At 39.2% G+C, this 18,575-nt stretch overlaps 1 protein-coding gene across 11 annotated transcripts in view; it reads left to right on the top strand.

Annotated features, from left to right (window-relative positions):
• The window catches only part of CCDC68 (coiled-coil domain containing 68), a 38,967-nt gene extending 21,838 nt beyond the window's left edge, over positions 1–17,129 (top strand). For 9 of the 11 annotated variants that reach the window (XM_057504200.1, XM_057504199.1, XM_057504196.1 and 6 more), the window contains 6 exons: positions 419–501; positions 3,783–3,878; positions 6,900–7,005; positions 8,300–8,383; positions 12,334–12,410; positions 14,316–17,129. In XM_057504200.1, coding sequence (XP_057360183.1) covers positions 419–501; positions 3,783–3,878; positions 6,900–7,005; positions 8,300–8,383; positions 12,334–12,410; positions 14,316–14,373 — 504 coding nt within the window. In that variant the 3' untranslated portion in view covers positions 14,374–17,129. Of the gene's footprint in view, positions 1–418; positions 502–3,782; positions 3,879–6,899; positions 7,006–8,299; positions 8,384–9,964; positions 10,048–12,333; positions 12,411–14,315 lie in introns of those variants that run through there. The other 2 variants (XM_057504201.1, XM_057504202.1) reach the window with 2 other exon arrangements.
• Positions 17,130–18,575: the final 1,446 nt, after the last annotated feature.

Below are 18,575 nucleotides of genomic sequence, written 5' to 3'. Positions count from 1 at the left end.
AGTACATATCCTTGGATACCAACAGCTCAGTCTAATGCAGGAGAAGCAGGTGTAATGGTCGGAGAGCCAATGCTGAGAGATGAGCAAGCAGTTTGCATTTGGGGTGCGAGGGAGAGAGGCAGGAGATGTCTTACTGAGCAGAGGGTATTTCAGCAGTGGGCTGGAGAGCAGAAGCGAGTGAGGGGAGTGAAGACAAGTAGTCCTGAGCTGTCATTGAGCTACTGGTAAACCGCCCAGGAGCATGCCCAATAGGCTTCGCTGGGGTGGGCTGTAACAGCACCATGTGAAATGAGCTCTTTAACTCAAAACGTATTTCTAGTATTACAAGAAGCACTTTTTGTGAACAGTCTGCAAGAATGCCTTACCAAACACACACACACAGAAAAATAAGCAAAAATCATATTTTATTTTCTCCTAGGAAAAGAGAACACTGCTAGGAAAAAAACTGTCTTTGGAAAACAAGCTGCTGCAGCTCAAATCCAATGCTACATATACTAAAAGGTTTGCAAATCTACCTCCTGAGTAAAAGCAATTTCTACTACCTTTCCTCTCCATTGGTCCGCCCAGCCTCCCCAAGGAAACAGGAAGCCTGAAAGTGCTGGAGGAAGGGCGATTTCTTAGGATTAATTGTGTGCCTCCCTCCCCACCCACCGGGAAATCGGGAAGAGGGCAGAGTTCACCAGGGGTAAAGGGAAACTAGTGGGAGGGTTAGCCATTCTGAAGAGTGAATGAGCCTGCGCCCTCCCTGTCCGCATTCCTAGAGGATGCTGTTGGGATCTCAGCCCCCCTGATGCTGCTGATTCTGTTCATGGGTCTCTACCACAGCTGGCATTAAGTTGGCCAGCCTGCAGATGGAATTATAAGATAGTTCTGTGGTGCTTCCCAACTTTGCAGAGAATGAAGGAGCTACTTTGAAAAACATCCTTAGTTCTTTGGACTTACAAATATTCACAATTCACAAGCAGTCACAGTCCTTAGTGTGCTGCGGGTGGGGATGGATTTATGTTTATCACCACAACTATCTTATGCTCAGCCACTGTTAGAACATGTCTCTGGAATATCATGGAATAACTCATATCCTAAGAAATTTCCTGAAGTTTTACTTTTCTTTTTTCTTCTTTCTTCTCTTCTAATGCTAAGCCTATCACAGTCATTTGATGTTTTGATATAATGGTTAAAAGTTAAATCCATTTAAAGATCTTATTTCATCCATCTAGAGCTATTGCTCCTTCAGATAGCAACACTGTTATGAGCCACAGAATGTACAAATTCCTACTCTCATTTGGTGGTATTTTTTCAAACACTCCTCTCAGTCTTTTGATTGTTTGATTGTTTTCTAGCATTTCTCTTTCCTGTTATCTGTCTTTCTCTTCTAATCTTCATGTACTGTGCCTTTTGTCTGGCTTATATTCATGTATTGGACCAAAGTTCAGAACTGGGCTGACCCTGACAATTGCATATATGTGTTTGAAACACACCGGGACACCACTAATATTAATTTCCCCATATTTTTCCCTGTGAACAAGCATATAGCCCTGGAAGGTGGTTTTCTGAGAGTTTCGTAGTACTGTATGTCTCTGTAGAGAATGAAGGAAGCTCTTGGAAAACATCCATCAGTCTTTGGAATTACTCACATATACTCATAACTTAACTTGAAGTAAATCTCCAGCTTGCCCATCTTTTTTTTTCCTTAAAGTGAATTTTTCCATACAGCAGAACTATTGGCTGGTGCAATGTGCCTTCTGTTAGGAGTCCAGACAATCTAAGTTTAATTTTTTTTCCTTTAAAAAATGATTTTTTTATTGATAATAGGTTGGTCAGTCTTTGAGCCAGAAAATATAACCACTTTAAAAACCAAACTGACCTATTCTTTCTGTTCTATTATATATAAGCAGTTGTTATAAAGAAGTCTCAAAAGATCTTAAGGTTTTAGAAATATCTTGAAGGAAGTGGATGTTTTGTGTTTCCAGAAAGGTGTTTGCACAGCAAGGCTTATGCAATTTTCATAGATTGTTAGGTATCACAAATAGTTATCTTACATTGACTGTGTGTAGAGGTAGTCACTTTGCTAAGAGACAAAGAAAGGAAATTAGGATGAGTTGGACTCTTTTGGCTAAAGTGGTAGACTCATGGTGAAGCGACCACAAATAAAAGGATTTCTGTTGGATTAAGATTGAATGGATACAGTCATAAGGAAGATGTACCTCATGGGAAGACAGGAGGGCTGCCCTTAAGCACTTAGGTGATTTTTAAAAACCAAATGAATTTGTTGCTCCCATTCCATCATTGATACAGATTCACTTTTTCTCATTCTTTGTTCTTCCTATATGACTTATTACCTTGCCCCTCTGTTTTTCACCATCTGGTTTATATCCTCGGTATTTTCCTTTCTTATTCCAGAGGAAAGAGTCTTCTGGCCTAATACTACCCCCCGTATTGGGCAGATTGATCATGCTGACCAGTCGCTCTGCTGTCATCCAACCACTGGCCGTTTGGCTGGTACCCACTCCCCGTCCTGTGGGTGGCTTTCCCTTCCCCAAAGAATAGCCTATGGCTGCTTCCCAGAGAAAGGGCTGTGTGGGTCAAATTTCCCTTAGATGTAGACAGTCTTCCCTGAATTTCAGTGAGCTTCATTCTGCCATTTTGATAAAAATATTCAATATGCTCTAATTTGGCATTTCTAATATTAAAAAGCATCTCTGTTTACTTAGCAGTAGTTATAAAAGAATACCCTTTAGTGAGAAAAAAAAGCATCTTTAAGGAACATCTTTAATTCAGAAAAAATGAGTTTTTCCCTTGTATATGGATATGTATGTATCATTATAATATGTAATTAATCCCAGAATCAGCTCTTATTGAAACCAAGATGACTCCTTATTTCTACTACCATCACTACTAACTAACTATGGTGGTTTGCTGTTATAGAGTAATGCCAGGTACTTTATTTAATGTAATCCTTCCATCAACCTTTCAGGGAAGGAACTGAGCTTCTAATTAGTTAAGTGATTACACAGCCTCTTGGAAGTTGTTGGACTGGGAGTTTTGGCTCCAGAATTCTCATAGCAAAGCCTATGCTCAGTCTGCTATAGAGGAGATTTGACTTTCATTTCTGGAGACCTCTGAAATCTTTCAGATAGGTTTCCTCAGTCCCCTATGTGTCTGTGAGCAGAAGGCAGTTTCCCAACTTGTCCCTTTGCCCTATGACATCATACACAGGCCCATTTAGAGTTGCCATTTGGGGAAACGCAGAAGGTGTACCTCAAAAATCCATTAAAAGAGGATAGCATGATGCCAGAGAGCAATTCAGTCAAAGCCATTATAATAGCAAGGAGCAGGGAGAGATACAGCAAGGCTCAAAAATGCTACCCTCTGATGGTACAAGTTAAGCCAAAGATAGATTTTAATGTATACTGACAAAGGGATGGAGAGACAATCCTCCATGAATGCAAATTTCCTTTGACCAAGTCTTTAGCAGCCATTGGTTAGCAGAGAGATTGAGAGTATGTCTCTTGCCAAGTACTTACTCTATGGTCATCCCATGTTACTAGTTAGAGGCAAGGCCATTTGGTTTTACATTTCTGTGAGTTAAAAATAGGGCTGACTTCCTTTCTTGAATAAGGAATCTAATAGGAAGAAGACCAGAAGTGGTACTCTGTTCACTCTCTCAGGGGTGAATTGAGAGAGCAACCTCAGTTCCCTTCCTCAAAAGGGTAGGGTAAAGATTTTCCCACTTTTAATTGGAGCTTTTTTTTTTTTTTGTCTGCTCCCATTGGCATTTCTAGGCTGCAGACTCTTCCAGCTCCAAGACTGGATATAGGAGTAAAAAGAGAGCCCAGGGACTCACTCCTGTGTCGCTCCTTGGATCCCAAGGTCCAGAGGTAGTCTGTCTTGTCTCCCTGCTTTCGAGTCTTCTTTGTTTATGTATAATCTCCAGGTGTTTAGTTGTACATAATGGGAAAAATAAGGAAAAATACATCTGCTACATCTTCCCAAAGCAGAAGTTTTCCGATTCTATTTCATTTCAACATTTACTTTATATTTATATTGAGGCATTGGGAGGCAGAGCATGAATCCCATACAGACATTTGTTAGAAGGGCTTGGCCTCTCTTCCTAGGCTGTCCTTTGTTACGCCTTCTTCCTGCTGGTTGGCTTTAGTACCTCTTTGCTGAGACTGAGTGCTTTAACTGAAAGATAATTAACAGAAATAAAAGGGAGCTCAAATGGCAGCTTATTTCAGTGAAGTCTCACATTCATAGACCTTAAATGGATGACTAGGTTTCATGTTTATTGAACAATCCTGAGAGATTTTCTGCAACTCCTTTAGTCACTGTTCATTAATGCAGGTTTTAAGTGTGAAAGCACTTGCTGAGTGTTCAAGAGTGCTTCTAGAAATGTTTTTCTTCCATCTTGAGACGTTTTCATATTTTTATTTGTCTACTGTGACTTGTGTATGCACTGGGAAATTTCCTGAGCTTCCTGTTTTGGAGAGCATAATATCTACCCCACCTTGTCCTTCTAAAACTGCCCTTTTTCCATTTGGACCCGAAGTTTGGGGTTTTCACAGGACAGTGAGGCCATTTTGAGTACTCACTTAAATGTTTTTATAAATTTATTTTTTAAATTTTTAATGAATTTATGAACTTTTTATCAATATTCATAGCCAGTCTACCTCTGCAAAGCACCCCAAGTTCCTTCTCATTATTTCCCAGGGAAGTCCTGTATCTGACTGTTCTTACCTCCTTTCTCTTCTTTCCTTTTCCCTCCCTCCTGGAGCAGTGTTGGGTCTTAGCACCATCTGTGGGCCAGAGTTCTGTTTGCCTTCTGTGTTCTTGGGATCTTAGTGTCCTCAACTCATCTTCTTGTGGGATGCCTCTTCAGGTCACTTTCTAGATTTTCTGCTGGGGTACCTGTCCTATTGATTTATAGATGTTCCTTCTATATACTGGATTCAATGCCTTTATTAGTCACTTGTGTGACCAATATTCTGAGGCTATCCTGTTCACTCTCATTTGATAAACAGAAATTTTTCAGTTTTGTTCAATCAAACTCAACCAGTCTTTCCCTTTGTGGTCAGTGCTGTGTTGAGTTCTAGTCCCAAAAGCCTTTATGACAAATTCAGGCAGATGCTCTTCTATATTTTCTTTTGAAAGCTTTTTGGATCCCCAGCTTTATTTATAATTGAAATGGAATTTATTTTGATTATGAGGTGAGGGTAGGGTTTTTCTTTTTTTATATGACTATCCAGTGCTCTCAGTACCATTTGTTGAAAAGACCATCCTTTTTATAACATTCTGCAGAATCTTCTTTGATATAAATCAAGTCTATTGGTCTACCTCTGTGATATATATGTATATGTAAAATAAAAGTGGCATGGATAAGGCATAGTTTGTTTTATCAGTAAGACTTCTATTGACGAACATTTACATTGTTTCCATTTTTTATGCTATGTACTATAATGAACTACATTTTACAAATATTTTGTGACATATGTTGTGCAAGTGTACAGTATTTTTATAGTATAAATTATTCAATTCCATAGGCTACATCATGACGGCTATCATTGCATATTATTTTTACTTGTGCAAGGATTCCTATAGTCTTACAGAAAATTTTTCTACAGTAAAATGAATTCTTGAAAAAAAATCTCATGTAACACCAAAAAAGTAAGATCATCTTAAGTGTTCCAAGTTCCCCTGCAAATTGCTAGGCTCTGAAATACTATGTTATATATTAAAAGGTATTGAGACACCAACCTTAGTGGTTTAGAGCTGTGCTACTCAAAGCACTTAAAGCATGGTCCTTGGACCAGCAACGTCACTGGCAGCACTGGAGCATGCTGGAAAAGCAGAATCTCAAACTCTGCTCCTGCCTACTGGGTCAGAACGTGCATTTTAGCAAGATCCCTGTTGATTTAACAAGATTGTCCCATGTCTGTTAAGTTTGAGAAGCAATATTTTAGTACATTCCATGAGACAAAATGGACATTCTTTTTTCTTTTCCTAATGAGATCATATTCTATAGTGTCACACGGATCTCCATGACCTTTGTAATATTTGTGGAGGCTAAAAAATCTGAATTGCAATTTCAGTGCATGTTGGAATTATTATATCTGTTATACCAAAGTTTAGAAAGCTTGTGTGAGTGACTCTGAAGTCCCCCATAACTCCCAAGTTCGGTGATCTTGCCACAGCGCACGTGGCCTCATAACGTTAACAGAATTGGCAAGAAGAGAAATAGTCAAAAGCTGTATAATCAGTTACCTAAATGGAGCTTTGGGAAAGTATGAATAATCTAAATTCAAACTCAGCTACCCTTTTTTCACAACAGTTGACATGGACTCAAAATAGTCAGAATTCAGTTTCCTTCCTTTTTTTTCTTGCCCTATCTATAGGTAGTAGAATTACTAAATGTAGGAAGCCCCCCCAAAAAAGGACAAACATAGGAGATCCACAATAAATAGTAACCCGGTATCATCGGACTTGGTTTCTGATATGCATGTAAATTCTCCATCCCTGGCCCCATGTTCACAGCTAGCCCATAGGCATCTGTGCATCCTGACAGATGCCAGGTCTGCGGATGCTCATAGGCAAGACAGATGAATATGTAAGTGCTTCACCTTCAACTTATTCATCTACCTGCTGGAGGCAAGGAGTCACAGGGGGCCAGAAAGGAGCTATTAACATGAATCGATATGGTCATTTCTGAGCTAATCAGAGGCTGCTTCCTGGCTGTTTATCCTCAGTGCATCTTGTGTGGCATGTGGGGCCCCGGGCGTCTTACCCACTTGATGCCCAGTAGCAGTGTAGGGTGTGAGGAGAGCCAGACAGCACAGTGGAAAAGTATAGCTGTAAAATGCATTAGCAAATCCCTTTCTTTCTTTTTCCCTTTGCATCTCCAGCTGCCAAGGTCTTCAAAAGGAGATTTCCCTTCTCCAGGAGCAGATCTCTCATCTGCAGTTTGTGATTCACTCCCAACATCAGAACCTGCGCAGTGTCATCCAAGAGGTCAGACTAATCAAGTGTGTTTCTGTAGCAGATGCTGTGTGTACAATCAGACGACTGAATCCAAGTGACTTGTCTGGACTTAGCAAACAGGGAGATTTTTCTGCCAACATTCTCTTTTTATTGCCATGTAACATGGCTCTGTTTTTATAATGCTTTCTTTGTTTGTATGTCAACCCCTGTAATGGTCTCAATGAAGATCATTGGGAAATTGCATTTAAACTGCTCCTTCAGTGTTTCACTGATTTTTTTTAAAAGTGCTCTGAACCAGGTAATGTACCCTGTTCTTCAGATTTTGTAGTTTAGGAGATTTCAGCCCTTTCTTGAGGAAGAAATGATCTGTTTTCATAACCTCATAAACAGTAAAATGACTTAGGAGGTGTGTTAGGACAGGGGTATGGCCTGGCCCTTCTCTGGGGACATCCAGGCAGGTAAAGAGAAAAGATAATTGTGGTGGCAGCCAGATGGATGGTGGATTTGGAAGTGATTGAAGGTTACTCCAATGTATGTGTTGATCTGGTTTGGGGTCTACTTTAGACTTAAAATCAGACCTTCATTGATTTTTTTTTTACTACCTCCTATTTGTTTCCAAAAGGAGTCCTTCTAGATAACTCAAATGCCTTCCTGACATAAATGTAGCACTTGTATTTTCTTGGCTAGGACTTCACCAGAGGCCTGGGAAATTGAATCATGGCATTGGAGAGGCAGGAATGACTTAGGAGGCATCCCCCACTCTCATTTTACAGATGAGAAAACTGAGTCCACAGTAGTCAAAAGACAGAGCTAGCAGTGGCCCCACTGGCCTTAGAATCATGTGTTTCCTCTCTTCCTGCACCATTCTGAATTTTGCCCCACCTTCCCAATTCCAGGCTGCCTCTTGGCAGACATCTCTCTTCCAAAGCAAAGCAGGCTCACCTCATCGGGCTTCCGGTTGGCTAGATCTCTGCCTCAGAGAGCTTCCCCTGCCCGACAGTAGGCTGTGTCGTGTCCCCTGGCCTCTGCCGCTGCAGGATGAAACGTGACATGGCTGAGACATAGGATGAGCAGAGCTGCTTTCCCCAGGCTGCACTCCGGCTGAGTTAGGTTTAAACAGGTTTCTGTCTGCTGGCTCTTGTCCCCAGGTGCCTGTTTACTCTGCTACTTTCTGTAGCCCACTGAGTCTGTGCATGCTTTGGGATTTGATTGGTTTTTTTTTGATGAGCATCGTTTGACCACAGAATCCAGTACAGTTTCTGACTTAAGTAACTATTCCCTCTTGCCTAACAAGATTGTTCCAATTGTGTTTCCGAATTTTTAGATGGAAGGATTAAAAAATAACTTAAGAGAACAAGATAAACAAATTGAAAATCTCAAGGAAAAGGTGAACATTCTTGAAGCCCAGGTAAGGAAGGAATCTGTTGTGCATTTCAGCGTGAATGTGAGTATGTGTGTGTGTGCGTGTGTGTTTGGTGTATCTGTGAGCCTGTTGTGAATGTGTCGTGTGTGTGCTTGTGTGTGATGATGCTCCAGTGTGACACTGTTGCTGAGTATGTCTATCTGTGAATGTTGTGTGGTGGTGTGTGATTGTCTATGTGTGAAGGGACATGCATGGGTCTGTGTGTAAAATATGAGTGCCTTTTTATGAGTGTTGGTATATATGTACATTTATGCATAAGAAATTACAGCTTTGTGGGAGAGGTGCTCTTAATAATTATTTTCCACTTCCTAGTTTTCTGAATTACGGAAACAAATACATTTTTCTGTGGTATTCTTTCTATCCTAGCAGTTTTTCCCCCATCCATAAGGGGAATAAAATTCACTCATGTAACTATCCTTTAAAAATGAAACCAAAGCCTTTAAGGTTTTTAAACCTCTTTTAAATATCATCAGAAAATTTCTAACTCTACCAAAGTTGTTTACTTTTCTTTTTTATTTTGCCTATCTTTTATCATCTAAGTGGACAGTTCTGACATTCATCTCATACCTCATACATTTTTAGCTTCTGCACTAATGACTTGCTCATATGGAAATATATCTTCAGAAATTACTCCATTTTCTAAACTTTGAAGAATTTCCTACTTTATATAATTACCAGCATCCCTAAAATTTAATTTAACTCCAAGAATGTGTTGATTGAAGATTAAATATGCAAAATTAGGTTCTCTTGGAAAATTGTATCAGTAAACTATCCTTGGATAGAGTCATAATAATGATAAGACATTTCTGGCCCGTGATTTGTAGTTATGTAAAGTAATGATGTAATAAAACTCATAAATATGGCTTTTCTAGTTATAGGAGAAACAAGGGAGCCCATGAACTAAAAATAAACACTTAATCTAGTAGGTGAAATAAATAAGCATGGAAGTTGAAGTAAAAGAAAGACAGTCTAATATCATATCTCTAATGCTTTTGTATTGTTTGGCACTCAACATCTTGAGAAACTAAGTTTATTTTAGAAAACATACAATAGCTGGAACTGTCCAGCCACAGATTATTTTTATTCCAATACTTGTTGTCATCATGATAATTGTGTTCCAAATTGCTTCATGATTTTTAAAGTACTGCATAGAGAGGAGTTTTGCTTAGCTGTGCACTTGACCTTGTAGCCTGCACATGTTGGGAGCGTATATTTGATCTATCTCCATTATATAAGAAACATCTTTAATATCAACTTATCAAACCTGAAGTTCATTTCCTGGGTGAGACTTAAGTGCTTAACCCATGAGATATCACAGTGAAATGATTGATGTGTGTGAAGAGATTCGCTCCATCTTTTAATTATTACTCAGTATAGATCCTGACAGGCAAGAAGGGGTGAAATGCACATCTTATCTTTGCTTTCCTTACTCCAGTGGTTCTTCATCTTAGCTGCACATTAGAAGCATCTGTGGAGTTTAGAAAATGCCAGAACCCAGACTGCAACCAAATTAAACAGGATCCCTAGGAGTGGGGCCCGGGCACTAGTAGATTTTAATCTGTCCAGGTAACTCCACTCTGCAACCAGCCCTGGAAACCACTGCTTCCGTCCAAGGGTTGTCAAACTTGAGTAGCCATCAGAGACATCTGGTGAGCTTCTTAAAATACATTATCTGGCCACTCTGGAGTTACGATTCAGTAGGTCTTGCTGGGGACTGAGGATCTGTAGTTCTAAGACGTTCCTGTGCTGACAGTGGTGATCCCAGGATCACAGTTTAAGAACTGATACCGTGGACTTTCTTTTTCCCTTCTTTCCTACCTAGGCCATTTCACTTTGTCTTCAAGGTCAGCTAAATCTCCTCATGTATAAAAATGTAAATTTTTTGATTTACACTGCTTTCTGTTTATACCTGTTATGTCATGATTACCTGCTGCCTTATGGCATCTCCTGAATTGCTTTTATTTATTTGTCCATTTATATTTTTTAATGTTCCCATGTTTGTTTTCTCACATCGACCATACTATGCATATACTGAAAGGGAAGATAACCATGCTTTCTGTGCCTCCTCATATTCCCTCTGCCTCTGGCTTGGTGCCATAGACATGGCAGGGCGTAAAGAATCAGATATGCATGGCGCTAGATGGTTGGGGTAGATTAATTGTTGATTAGTTGCCTGACAGTTTGCTTTCTTCTGTTTCGTATTTATCATACCTGGAATCCCTTCAGAAATCGCAGAATCTCTCTCCCTCCTGGGGCTCACCATTTACTCATTTGTAATATAGGAGGCTAAACTAATTCTTCTGGTCACAGTAGAATAACTTCCTGCAGGGAAGGAAGCATGGCACTTGGAGTGAGACAGGCCTGCACGAGACCGGTGCTCTTGTGTACCACTGCTGCATGGGCCACCTGTGGGTTGCTGGAAGCAAGTTACCCAACCATTTTGAGTTTTGCCTTATTTCTTTAACATGCATACTAAATACATAATATGCATGTAGCAATAATAGTTACACTACAGGGCTGGGTTCTTATCAAAGAAAAGAGTGTATGGAAAGCACTTGGCAAAAGTCTTGACCCTTTCTAAGCACTCATAATGATTAACTCTTTTGCTTCTGTCAAAATTCTTATGTCTGTTCCCCAAAACCTTACACTTTGGGGTTGGCTTCCTCCAGACCATCAGGTGGACTCTTAGGAAATACCTTTAGAACTTCAATTATCTGGCCCTCTAAGTCCCTCGTTTCCCACTAGGGAATGGAGCTGGTGCGCCTCCAGGTCTTAAAGCTGCAGCTTTGCCTGTCACTGTGCCACCCAGGTACCCTCCAGTCCCACTCCTTCTTGTACTGGTATACCCTTTAAAGACCTCTGGCCGGCCAGTGCTGCCAACTGGTAACTCAACTTTAGACACGAACCTTCACTTCTGTAAGCCTCACTTTCCAGATCTGTGAGATGGGAGCGCTCAGCGTGGCTGCGCTGTAGCGGAAGTACCAGCCCTGGCCTTGGGAGGACCACCTGACTTGGACTCTGAGTTCTGCCATGAAAAAGATGTTGGCCACTTAAATTCTTTGGACCTCAGTTTTTAGCTATAAAAATGTTACTTGGACTAGAAAATTACAACCAACTGACTCTAAGTTCTAAAATCTGCACCAGGAAGCTGAATACATATTTTTGTCACCTTTGAGAACTTGTGAAGAATTCTCTATGATTGTATCTATTATACTGATGAGGTGATTAGGTACATAGAAGCTGACTAAATGAGGTCACAAATAAGCCATTGTGGTAGGCTTCGTGTCTGAGTACTTAAACTCTTACTCTCCCTGTTTTTAGCTATCGCATTATCTCCCAAAACTTTGAGAGGGCTTCCAGATTTTAAATATTATGATTATATGATACTTGTTTCTTCCAACAACTTATACATGATAGGCAGGTCATGTATCATTTCCCACTAGTATAGAAAGGAAGAAACTGAGGCTTCAATAAGAAAATGAGGCTAAAGATGCCATGAACCATATTGTAAAGAAGAGACGGTGCTTATTTTCCTGGAGTTTATAATAAGCCTTTGTGCAAGAAAGACAAACCATGTAGTCAATATCGTGGGTATCCTTAATAATGAGGTTCCTTAATAAAGTTATTTCATAAAGTCCTTTGCATCTCTCTTTATAAACAATACTGTAAAATTAAACAGAGAGTTCAGCTTTGAATTTCAGAGGTTAAAGCAGAATACTCTATGTTAACCTCTTGGTAAATTATGCATTTTTCAAGGTGTGTTTGTAATTTCAGAGATAACAGTGATTCTCAACTGGCTACGTTCTGTATGTTCATAGAGTGGCTAGAACCACAAGCTTACTGCGAAGGAGTGATGGAAGTGGTGGGTGGATCAGAAGCATTGCTTGATAAATGGGCTAGCTATGTGATCTCTGTACATTTTTTTCCAACTTTAGAATAAAGAACTAAAATCCAAGGTGGCACTTTGGTCAGAAACTCCTAGGACAGTGGTATCTCAGGCCGTGTCTACAAGGTAAGGTCTTCCCCCCCCCCCCGCCCCACCCCATCTGCCTTCTCAGCTTCTGTTGAACAGTCATGAATGTTGACTTTCATCCCATTTTAGAAAGATTCTAATCTCTTAACAGGTATGTAAGCATTTGTTTACTGTTCCCAATTCTTTTGAGAATAGGAATTGTGTTAATCTTGTTCACCACTGAATCCTCAAAGCCTAACATAAATATTTACCAAATCGAAGAATAAATACATTTGGATATCTTTTTTCCTCTTCTGCTGTGAAACAAGCCCAGTGTCAGCTTCAGTACTTTCTCCAAACAGTACAGAGCATGTCCTCTATTGTCCTTATTCTTCCGCTGCTCATATTTTCCATGCCACTGATGAGCCCTCTCCTTCTTCAGACTCCCTGCAATAGCTCCTCGCTTTGCCAGTGACATCTGTAACTAGAGACCAGAGTCTGGGTCCCCAGATACTAAGTTATGGAATTCTTGTCCACTAGCCCTGCAACTTCTAATAAAGAAAAGAAATTAAGTCCCAGAAGTATTAAAGGAGGAAGTGAAATGCCCACATTTCAGAAATGGTCACTTCAGTGAAGGAAGAGAAGAGTTTTTAAAGGGCAGGCATGACTTTCCCGGGAAGAGAGGATGGTTGGGGTTTTTGCTCCCTCACCAGATACCATTCCCCTTGGGGCGGTGAGGCTTTGCGGCCAACCTGAGCTGCTTTGACCCTGACGGCAATGGAGCCAGAGAGGAGAAGAGGGGGGAGCACCCGGTTGGCTCCATAGTGTAACGACAGTACTGAAGGCTGACACCCTGGCTGGTACAGAGGGGATGTTTTGGAGAGAATGTTCTATGGCCAGTTTTCTAACTGCAGTTAATAAATTGTTAATGGCCTTTTAACCATTTAACTGTTTAACCACCTAATGGTCTTTTAGTTTTAAAGATCTTTTCTCTCCCTGGACAGGAAAAGTCAATGGGAAAATTTCCTCATTAGGAAAATTAGACTGAATATGCCCTTTGTTTTGTGACTTTTGATAGAAATTCCAGTATTAATGATACAATGATAGGTATCATGTTTGCAAAATGAAATATAGCCAATTGACTATTTTGAGAATGTAAGTGGTAGCATGCTTCGGTAAGTCTGGATTCACCAATAGACAATGGAATCACAACTCTAGGGAGGGATTTGAGTACAAAAGTAGCCATTAGGCCAAAAAAAAAGTCACATAAATTTTAAAATTAATCAAAGCAGATCTCTCAAGTCACCCATACAATATTGTTCTATGTTTTCTTTAGTATAGAAACAAAACAAAACAAAACAACCCAAGGCTTTGTCCTGAAGCATGGTGTGTCTTGAGTTGAATACCAGAAGTGGTTTGCTGGAGATTAGGGGTGTTAGACAACAGCAACTACGAAACACTCATATATGTGTGTGCACGTGCACACACACACATACACACTTACTGGGATGTGTATGTGTTTCTTTTTTTTTTACATACTAGAATCACACAGTGAGGGGAGAAGTTCAGACTATGAGAAACCCACAGAACTAAAATGTCCTGTTGGAAGAGTTGATTTATATTTCCCATCTCCAAGTCACTCCAGTGCACATGTCCACAGAATAGAAGGGCAGACATAGCATCTAACTCTCTCTTGTTTCCCCTTACTCTTCTCACTCTTGCATCATTACAACTAGCTGAATTTACATAAGGTTTAATGCTTACACAACAAGATTTTACTATGTCTGATGGGGAAGTCATCACAGTCAACCAATTAACCACCACCTCTTAGATTTAAAGCAATTAGTTCAGACTTGGTTGTACAGTGGTAGTAGCCATGGTAATGCTGGGGGTGCAGAATTATATCACTAAATTCACTAAATTTTAATGTGCTCTATTTTGATACATGTGTGGTCTTTCCTGCAGTGAATTGAAGACTGAAGGCAGTACCCCCTATTTGATGCTGATAAGGCTACGGAAATGAGCTACCTGGGTGAAGATCCACATGAGAAAGATCACTATCTGGGTCTTATTCCTTGAAACACAGTCTAAACTTGCATGTTAAAATGACTCAATGCCAGTTTTTAGTGGAATTTATTATACATCAGTAGCTTTGCAGGAAGATGACATTCCAGACAATCAAACAAATATATATTCAAAAGAAGGAACTCGTTCTTCAAACCTTACTAAATGGGTGAAGAAGTGATGTACTTTTCCATGATGGAAGATGAATTTTGCTTTAAACGTAAAAAAAAAATCTGAATCTTCACAGATTTTTGCTGAAGGGGGTGGCTTAAGGTTAGGAACTTCAACATTTTGATACTGTTATGCATATAAATAGAAAGAAGAGTGTATATGTGTATGAATAAGTGATATTTTAAAGTCCACTGTTGGATAACAAGAAGTAGGTAACAAGAAATATATCTTAGCGTGATATAAGTTCATCTCCTGACCCATTGTCAGTGGGAGAGTCATTCTCTACTGAATGTGGTGCGGGAGGAGCAGGTTCTTTCAGCTCACTTCTCCACCTACACAGCTCTCCAAAGTTGCAAATCGTGGCTGCCTCAACACACCGTAAGAAGCCACTGTTCTTCCCCTGAGATCGAAAATTGGTTGCTAGAGCCAATCCATACATAAACACCGAAGAATGAGCTTTGTGTCTCTGTCTTTGAGACTCATTTTCTAATTGATATTCATTATATTACCTAAGTCAAATATTTGGGAAAAAGATAGAACACAGTGCTATTGGCTCATAATTCCATAAAAATGTATATTATTATGGGTTCAAAGGAAGAGTGGCTGCTCTCTGAATCCAGGAAGAATATGAATTCATGGTTTGGAATTATATACCTAGTGCTTTTGTGAAAGTGTGCTTAAATTTTGACACATGAGTTCAATACAGGTGGAGTCTGTGAGTGCTGTGAGTAAAGCCAAAGTCTAAATTGTAGAAATGCAAAATACTGACACTTAGGAAAACAACACACTTCAACTGGAGGACTAATGGGAGACCTTAGTCACCTGAAATGGTGAATTACTTTTAAGCCTTTTGCTCTTCCTCTCTGGGGTGTAACTCTAAACATTTCCCAGGGAAGTCTCTTCAAGCCTTTCAATGTGGAATGTGAAATATCAGTATTATCTATGACATATTTTAAAGTATGTACAAATGAGAGGAAGAAATGTATTCATAAATTCAAGGTACTGTAATCCTTGAAATGTTACATAATTGTGAGTTTTATGCTTCTCGCTTTTATTGCTTGTTAGTTTTTAAGGTGCTGTTATCTAATAGCATTTAGGGCATACTTACCCTATACCAGGGACAGTTTAAGTACCTATCTGTATTAATTGCTTTAATTCTGGTACGACAACCCTCAGAAGCAGGTCATACTATTATCCCCATTTTACAAGGGATGATACTGAATGGTTAAGTAACTTGCCCTGGTGCGAACTGTGGAGCAAAGATTGGAACCTTTTGACTTGACCATCGCAATTCCTCCTACCTGCTCCGTTGGTAAGCTGATGCATTTCTTCCTAGCTATAAAATGCCTCTCTTTTTACTACTTTAACAAATACAGCTTCCTAGTTGGATCTCTGCACTATCCTGTGGTTCACAGTCAGAAACAACTCTTAACTAATAAAGGAAATATTTTGTCGAGATCAAGTGGCCTTTCACTTGTTGGATGACTGTTGGGGGACCTTAGCTCAGAAAAACTTCCCTGCTAAAAACCCACTTATGGTACAAGTGTTATTCATGATCTGATGCCACACTGAAGATTTTTTTGTAATACATTCTCAGGAACATTTGTAGGGGAGATTGGGATCATGAATTCTGCTTCAAGCATTTGCAGTATAGGAGGAGAAGTCACCTTTTACTTGGAGACACTTAAGTTCCTCTTATGCCTCAATCATCCTGCTAGATTGTAATAAACATGAGATTTTGGAATGACTCATGTAACTGAGCTAACAATCTGGATGATTTCCATTAGAATAATGCATACTAAAGTCAAAAATGGAAAAACACTGTTGGATTTCATTTTGGCTCCCCTGTCCTCTTTTTGGACATGGAAGCACAGTTGCACATAATACACATGGGACCTGCCCATGTGGCTCTGGAGAGATTCGCTTTGAAATGGTCTTTGGATCTCCTGAGAATAAGACCAAGAAGGAGTGTCAGAAAAGATCTGAACTCTTCAAATACAGAAGTCTCTTTTTCATCAGATTTCATTTTGGTCATCATCATTTATTTATCAGAGCATCATTTATTTGTCATATATGAATTATTTCCCATAGCCTTATTGTTTCAGTTTTTATTGATTGACATGTTTTTTAAATAAACATTTCTGAGTGATCAATTACAATGGAGAATGAAGTGGATTAGTCTAGAAGTAGTCCCACACAGGAAATACAAAAAAACACTAGGTCAGTTGTAGCCTAGATCATTGTACTTGTACTAATCAATACATTGGATAAGAAGTTCTGAAGTGGGCCTTGAAGTGAATGCATGAAAGTGGGAAATGGAGAAGAAACTGCATCACTTTGCATACATTGCTATAAATCATCAAGAAGTGTTTAATATATTATAGGCATAATAGGTATATCTTCTGAATAATTGTTTATAATATGACTTACAATAAAAATCATACTTTGTGAACTTTTTGTATTTCTATGTTAAAATTATGTATAATTTTTTATGTGGTTTTAAGTAGTTTTTGATTATTTATAATAAATGCATTGTTTTCATCAGTGAACAGATATTCAGATAGCCCCTGAAGTTTCCACTAATTTTCCATGGATCCAAATTAGTAACAAAAATAATCTAAGATTTTATTCTAAATGTGAAAAAAATAGTTTATAAAATTAAGAACACACACACTTCTCAAATTTTTTCATATCTCTTTGCTTGGAAACTCTTACCTCTCCTTTGACCTGGAAATAATTATAGAATCGTCATCTGTATCGAAGTAAGGAGCCAGCCATCAAGAACTGAAAATTTCTTCTAATGATCGTAATCATTATAATTCCTTCCCTCCCTCCCTTCCTCCCTCATTCCCTTCTTCCTTTCCTCCCTTCCTTCTTTTCTTCCTTCCTTCATTTTTGAATGGGAAATAGTAAGGATGCAGTAACGATTTAAATAATTTCATTGCTGTGTTTAAAGTGTGTATTTGTGTTTAAAATGATGGTAGAATTATGGAAAATTTGGGATTTATCCTAGGCATGCAAGATTGGTTTATCGTTTGAAAATCACAGTGTAATTAACCTCAGACACATAATAAAGAAAAGTCATTTTCATAAATGAAGAAAAGAGGAGCAGTAATGGGAAAACTGCTCATGAAGTAAGTGTTCAGTTGAGTGTTCCTGCAACCTATGCTCTTGGCCTCCAGGACTCATAAGGAAATGTTCTTGGAGGTCAGAGGAGGCGGCGGCAATTCGTAGTAAGGTAATGTGTATTCATAGTCCAGTGTGTTAACTAGCACTATTCCAGATCACTCCTGGCTCATTTTTTCACAAGAATGAATGAACTCATAAATTTCTGTGGGCAGATTCAAGACTTCAGCAGTTAATAAATGTACTGCTTTTTTATTTTTATTTTTTAAACCCTCAGTAAAGTGGAGTCTTTTTTTGAGACCTACGAAAGTTTTCCAAAGCTGATTATTTCAAAAATCGGATTGTTCAAAAATCAGAAATAAAAATGTTTCTATGCCTGTAACACAGCCTCAAGCAAATTATAATCAGTGAGTTGGCTTCCTAAACCATAATGCAAGTCACCTAAATGAGTTTCTAAGAGAAGAGCAATGCCCACACTCCTATTACAGCTCTTCTTTCTCCACAAGTAGCAGTTCATATTAGAAATGAAATTTTCCTTGGTATAGAGAACTGCAAATAATACAGATACCTCACATACAATTTTAAATAGAGAAAGGCTCACTAAAGGCAATGTCAAGATGGCATTTATTTCTCAATATAGGACATGCCTTTGTTTAAAATTCCTGTGAAACCTTTAGGAACAGCCCAGCCCCAGTGACTTATCTTGAATTAAGATAAGCCAAGGGGGTACAAGATTCCGCCTGTGTGAAACGGCGTTACTGCTATCAGGAGGGAAGTTGGGAGAACAGTGCCAAGGGTTTATTTGCTTGCAGTGGGATAGTTGTTTATCTTTACACTAAAAACTCATTACCTTGGCAACGTCTA

The sequence above is a fragment of the Manis pentadactyla genome, chromosome 6, assembly GCF_030020395.1.
Source record: "Manis pentadactyla isolate mManPen7 chromosome 6, mManPen7.hap1, whole genome shotgun sequence".
Taxonomy (NCBI): Eukaryota; Metazoa; Chordata; class Mammalia; order Pholidota; family Manidae; genus Manis; species Manis pentadactyla.
This window is presented reverse-complemented; position numbering and strand designations above follow the sequence as displayed.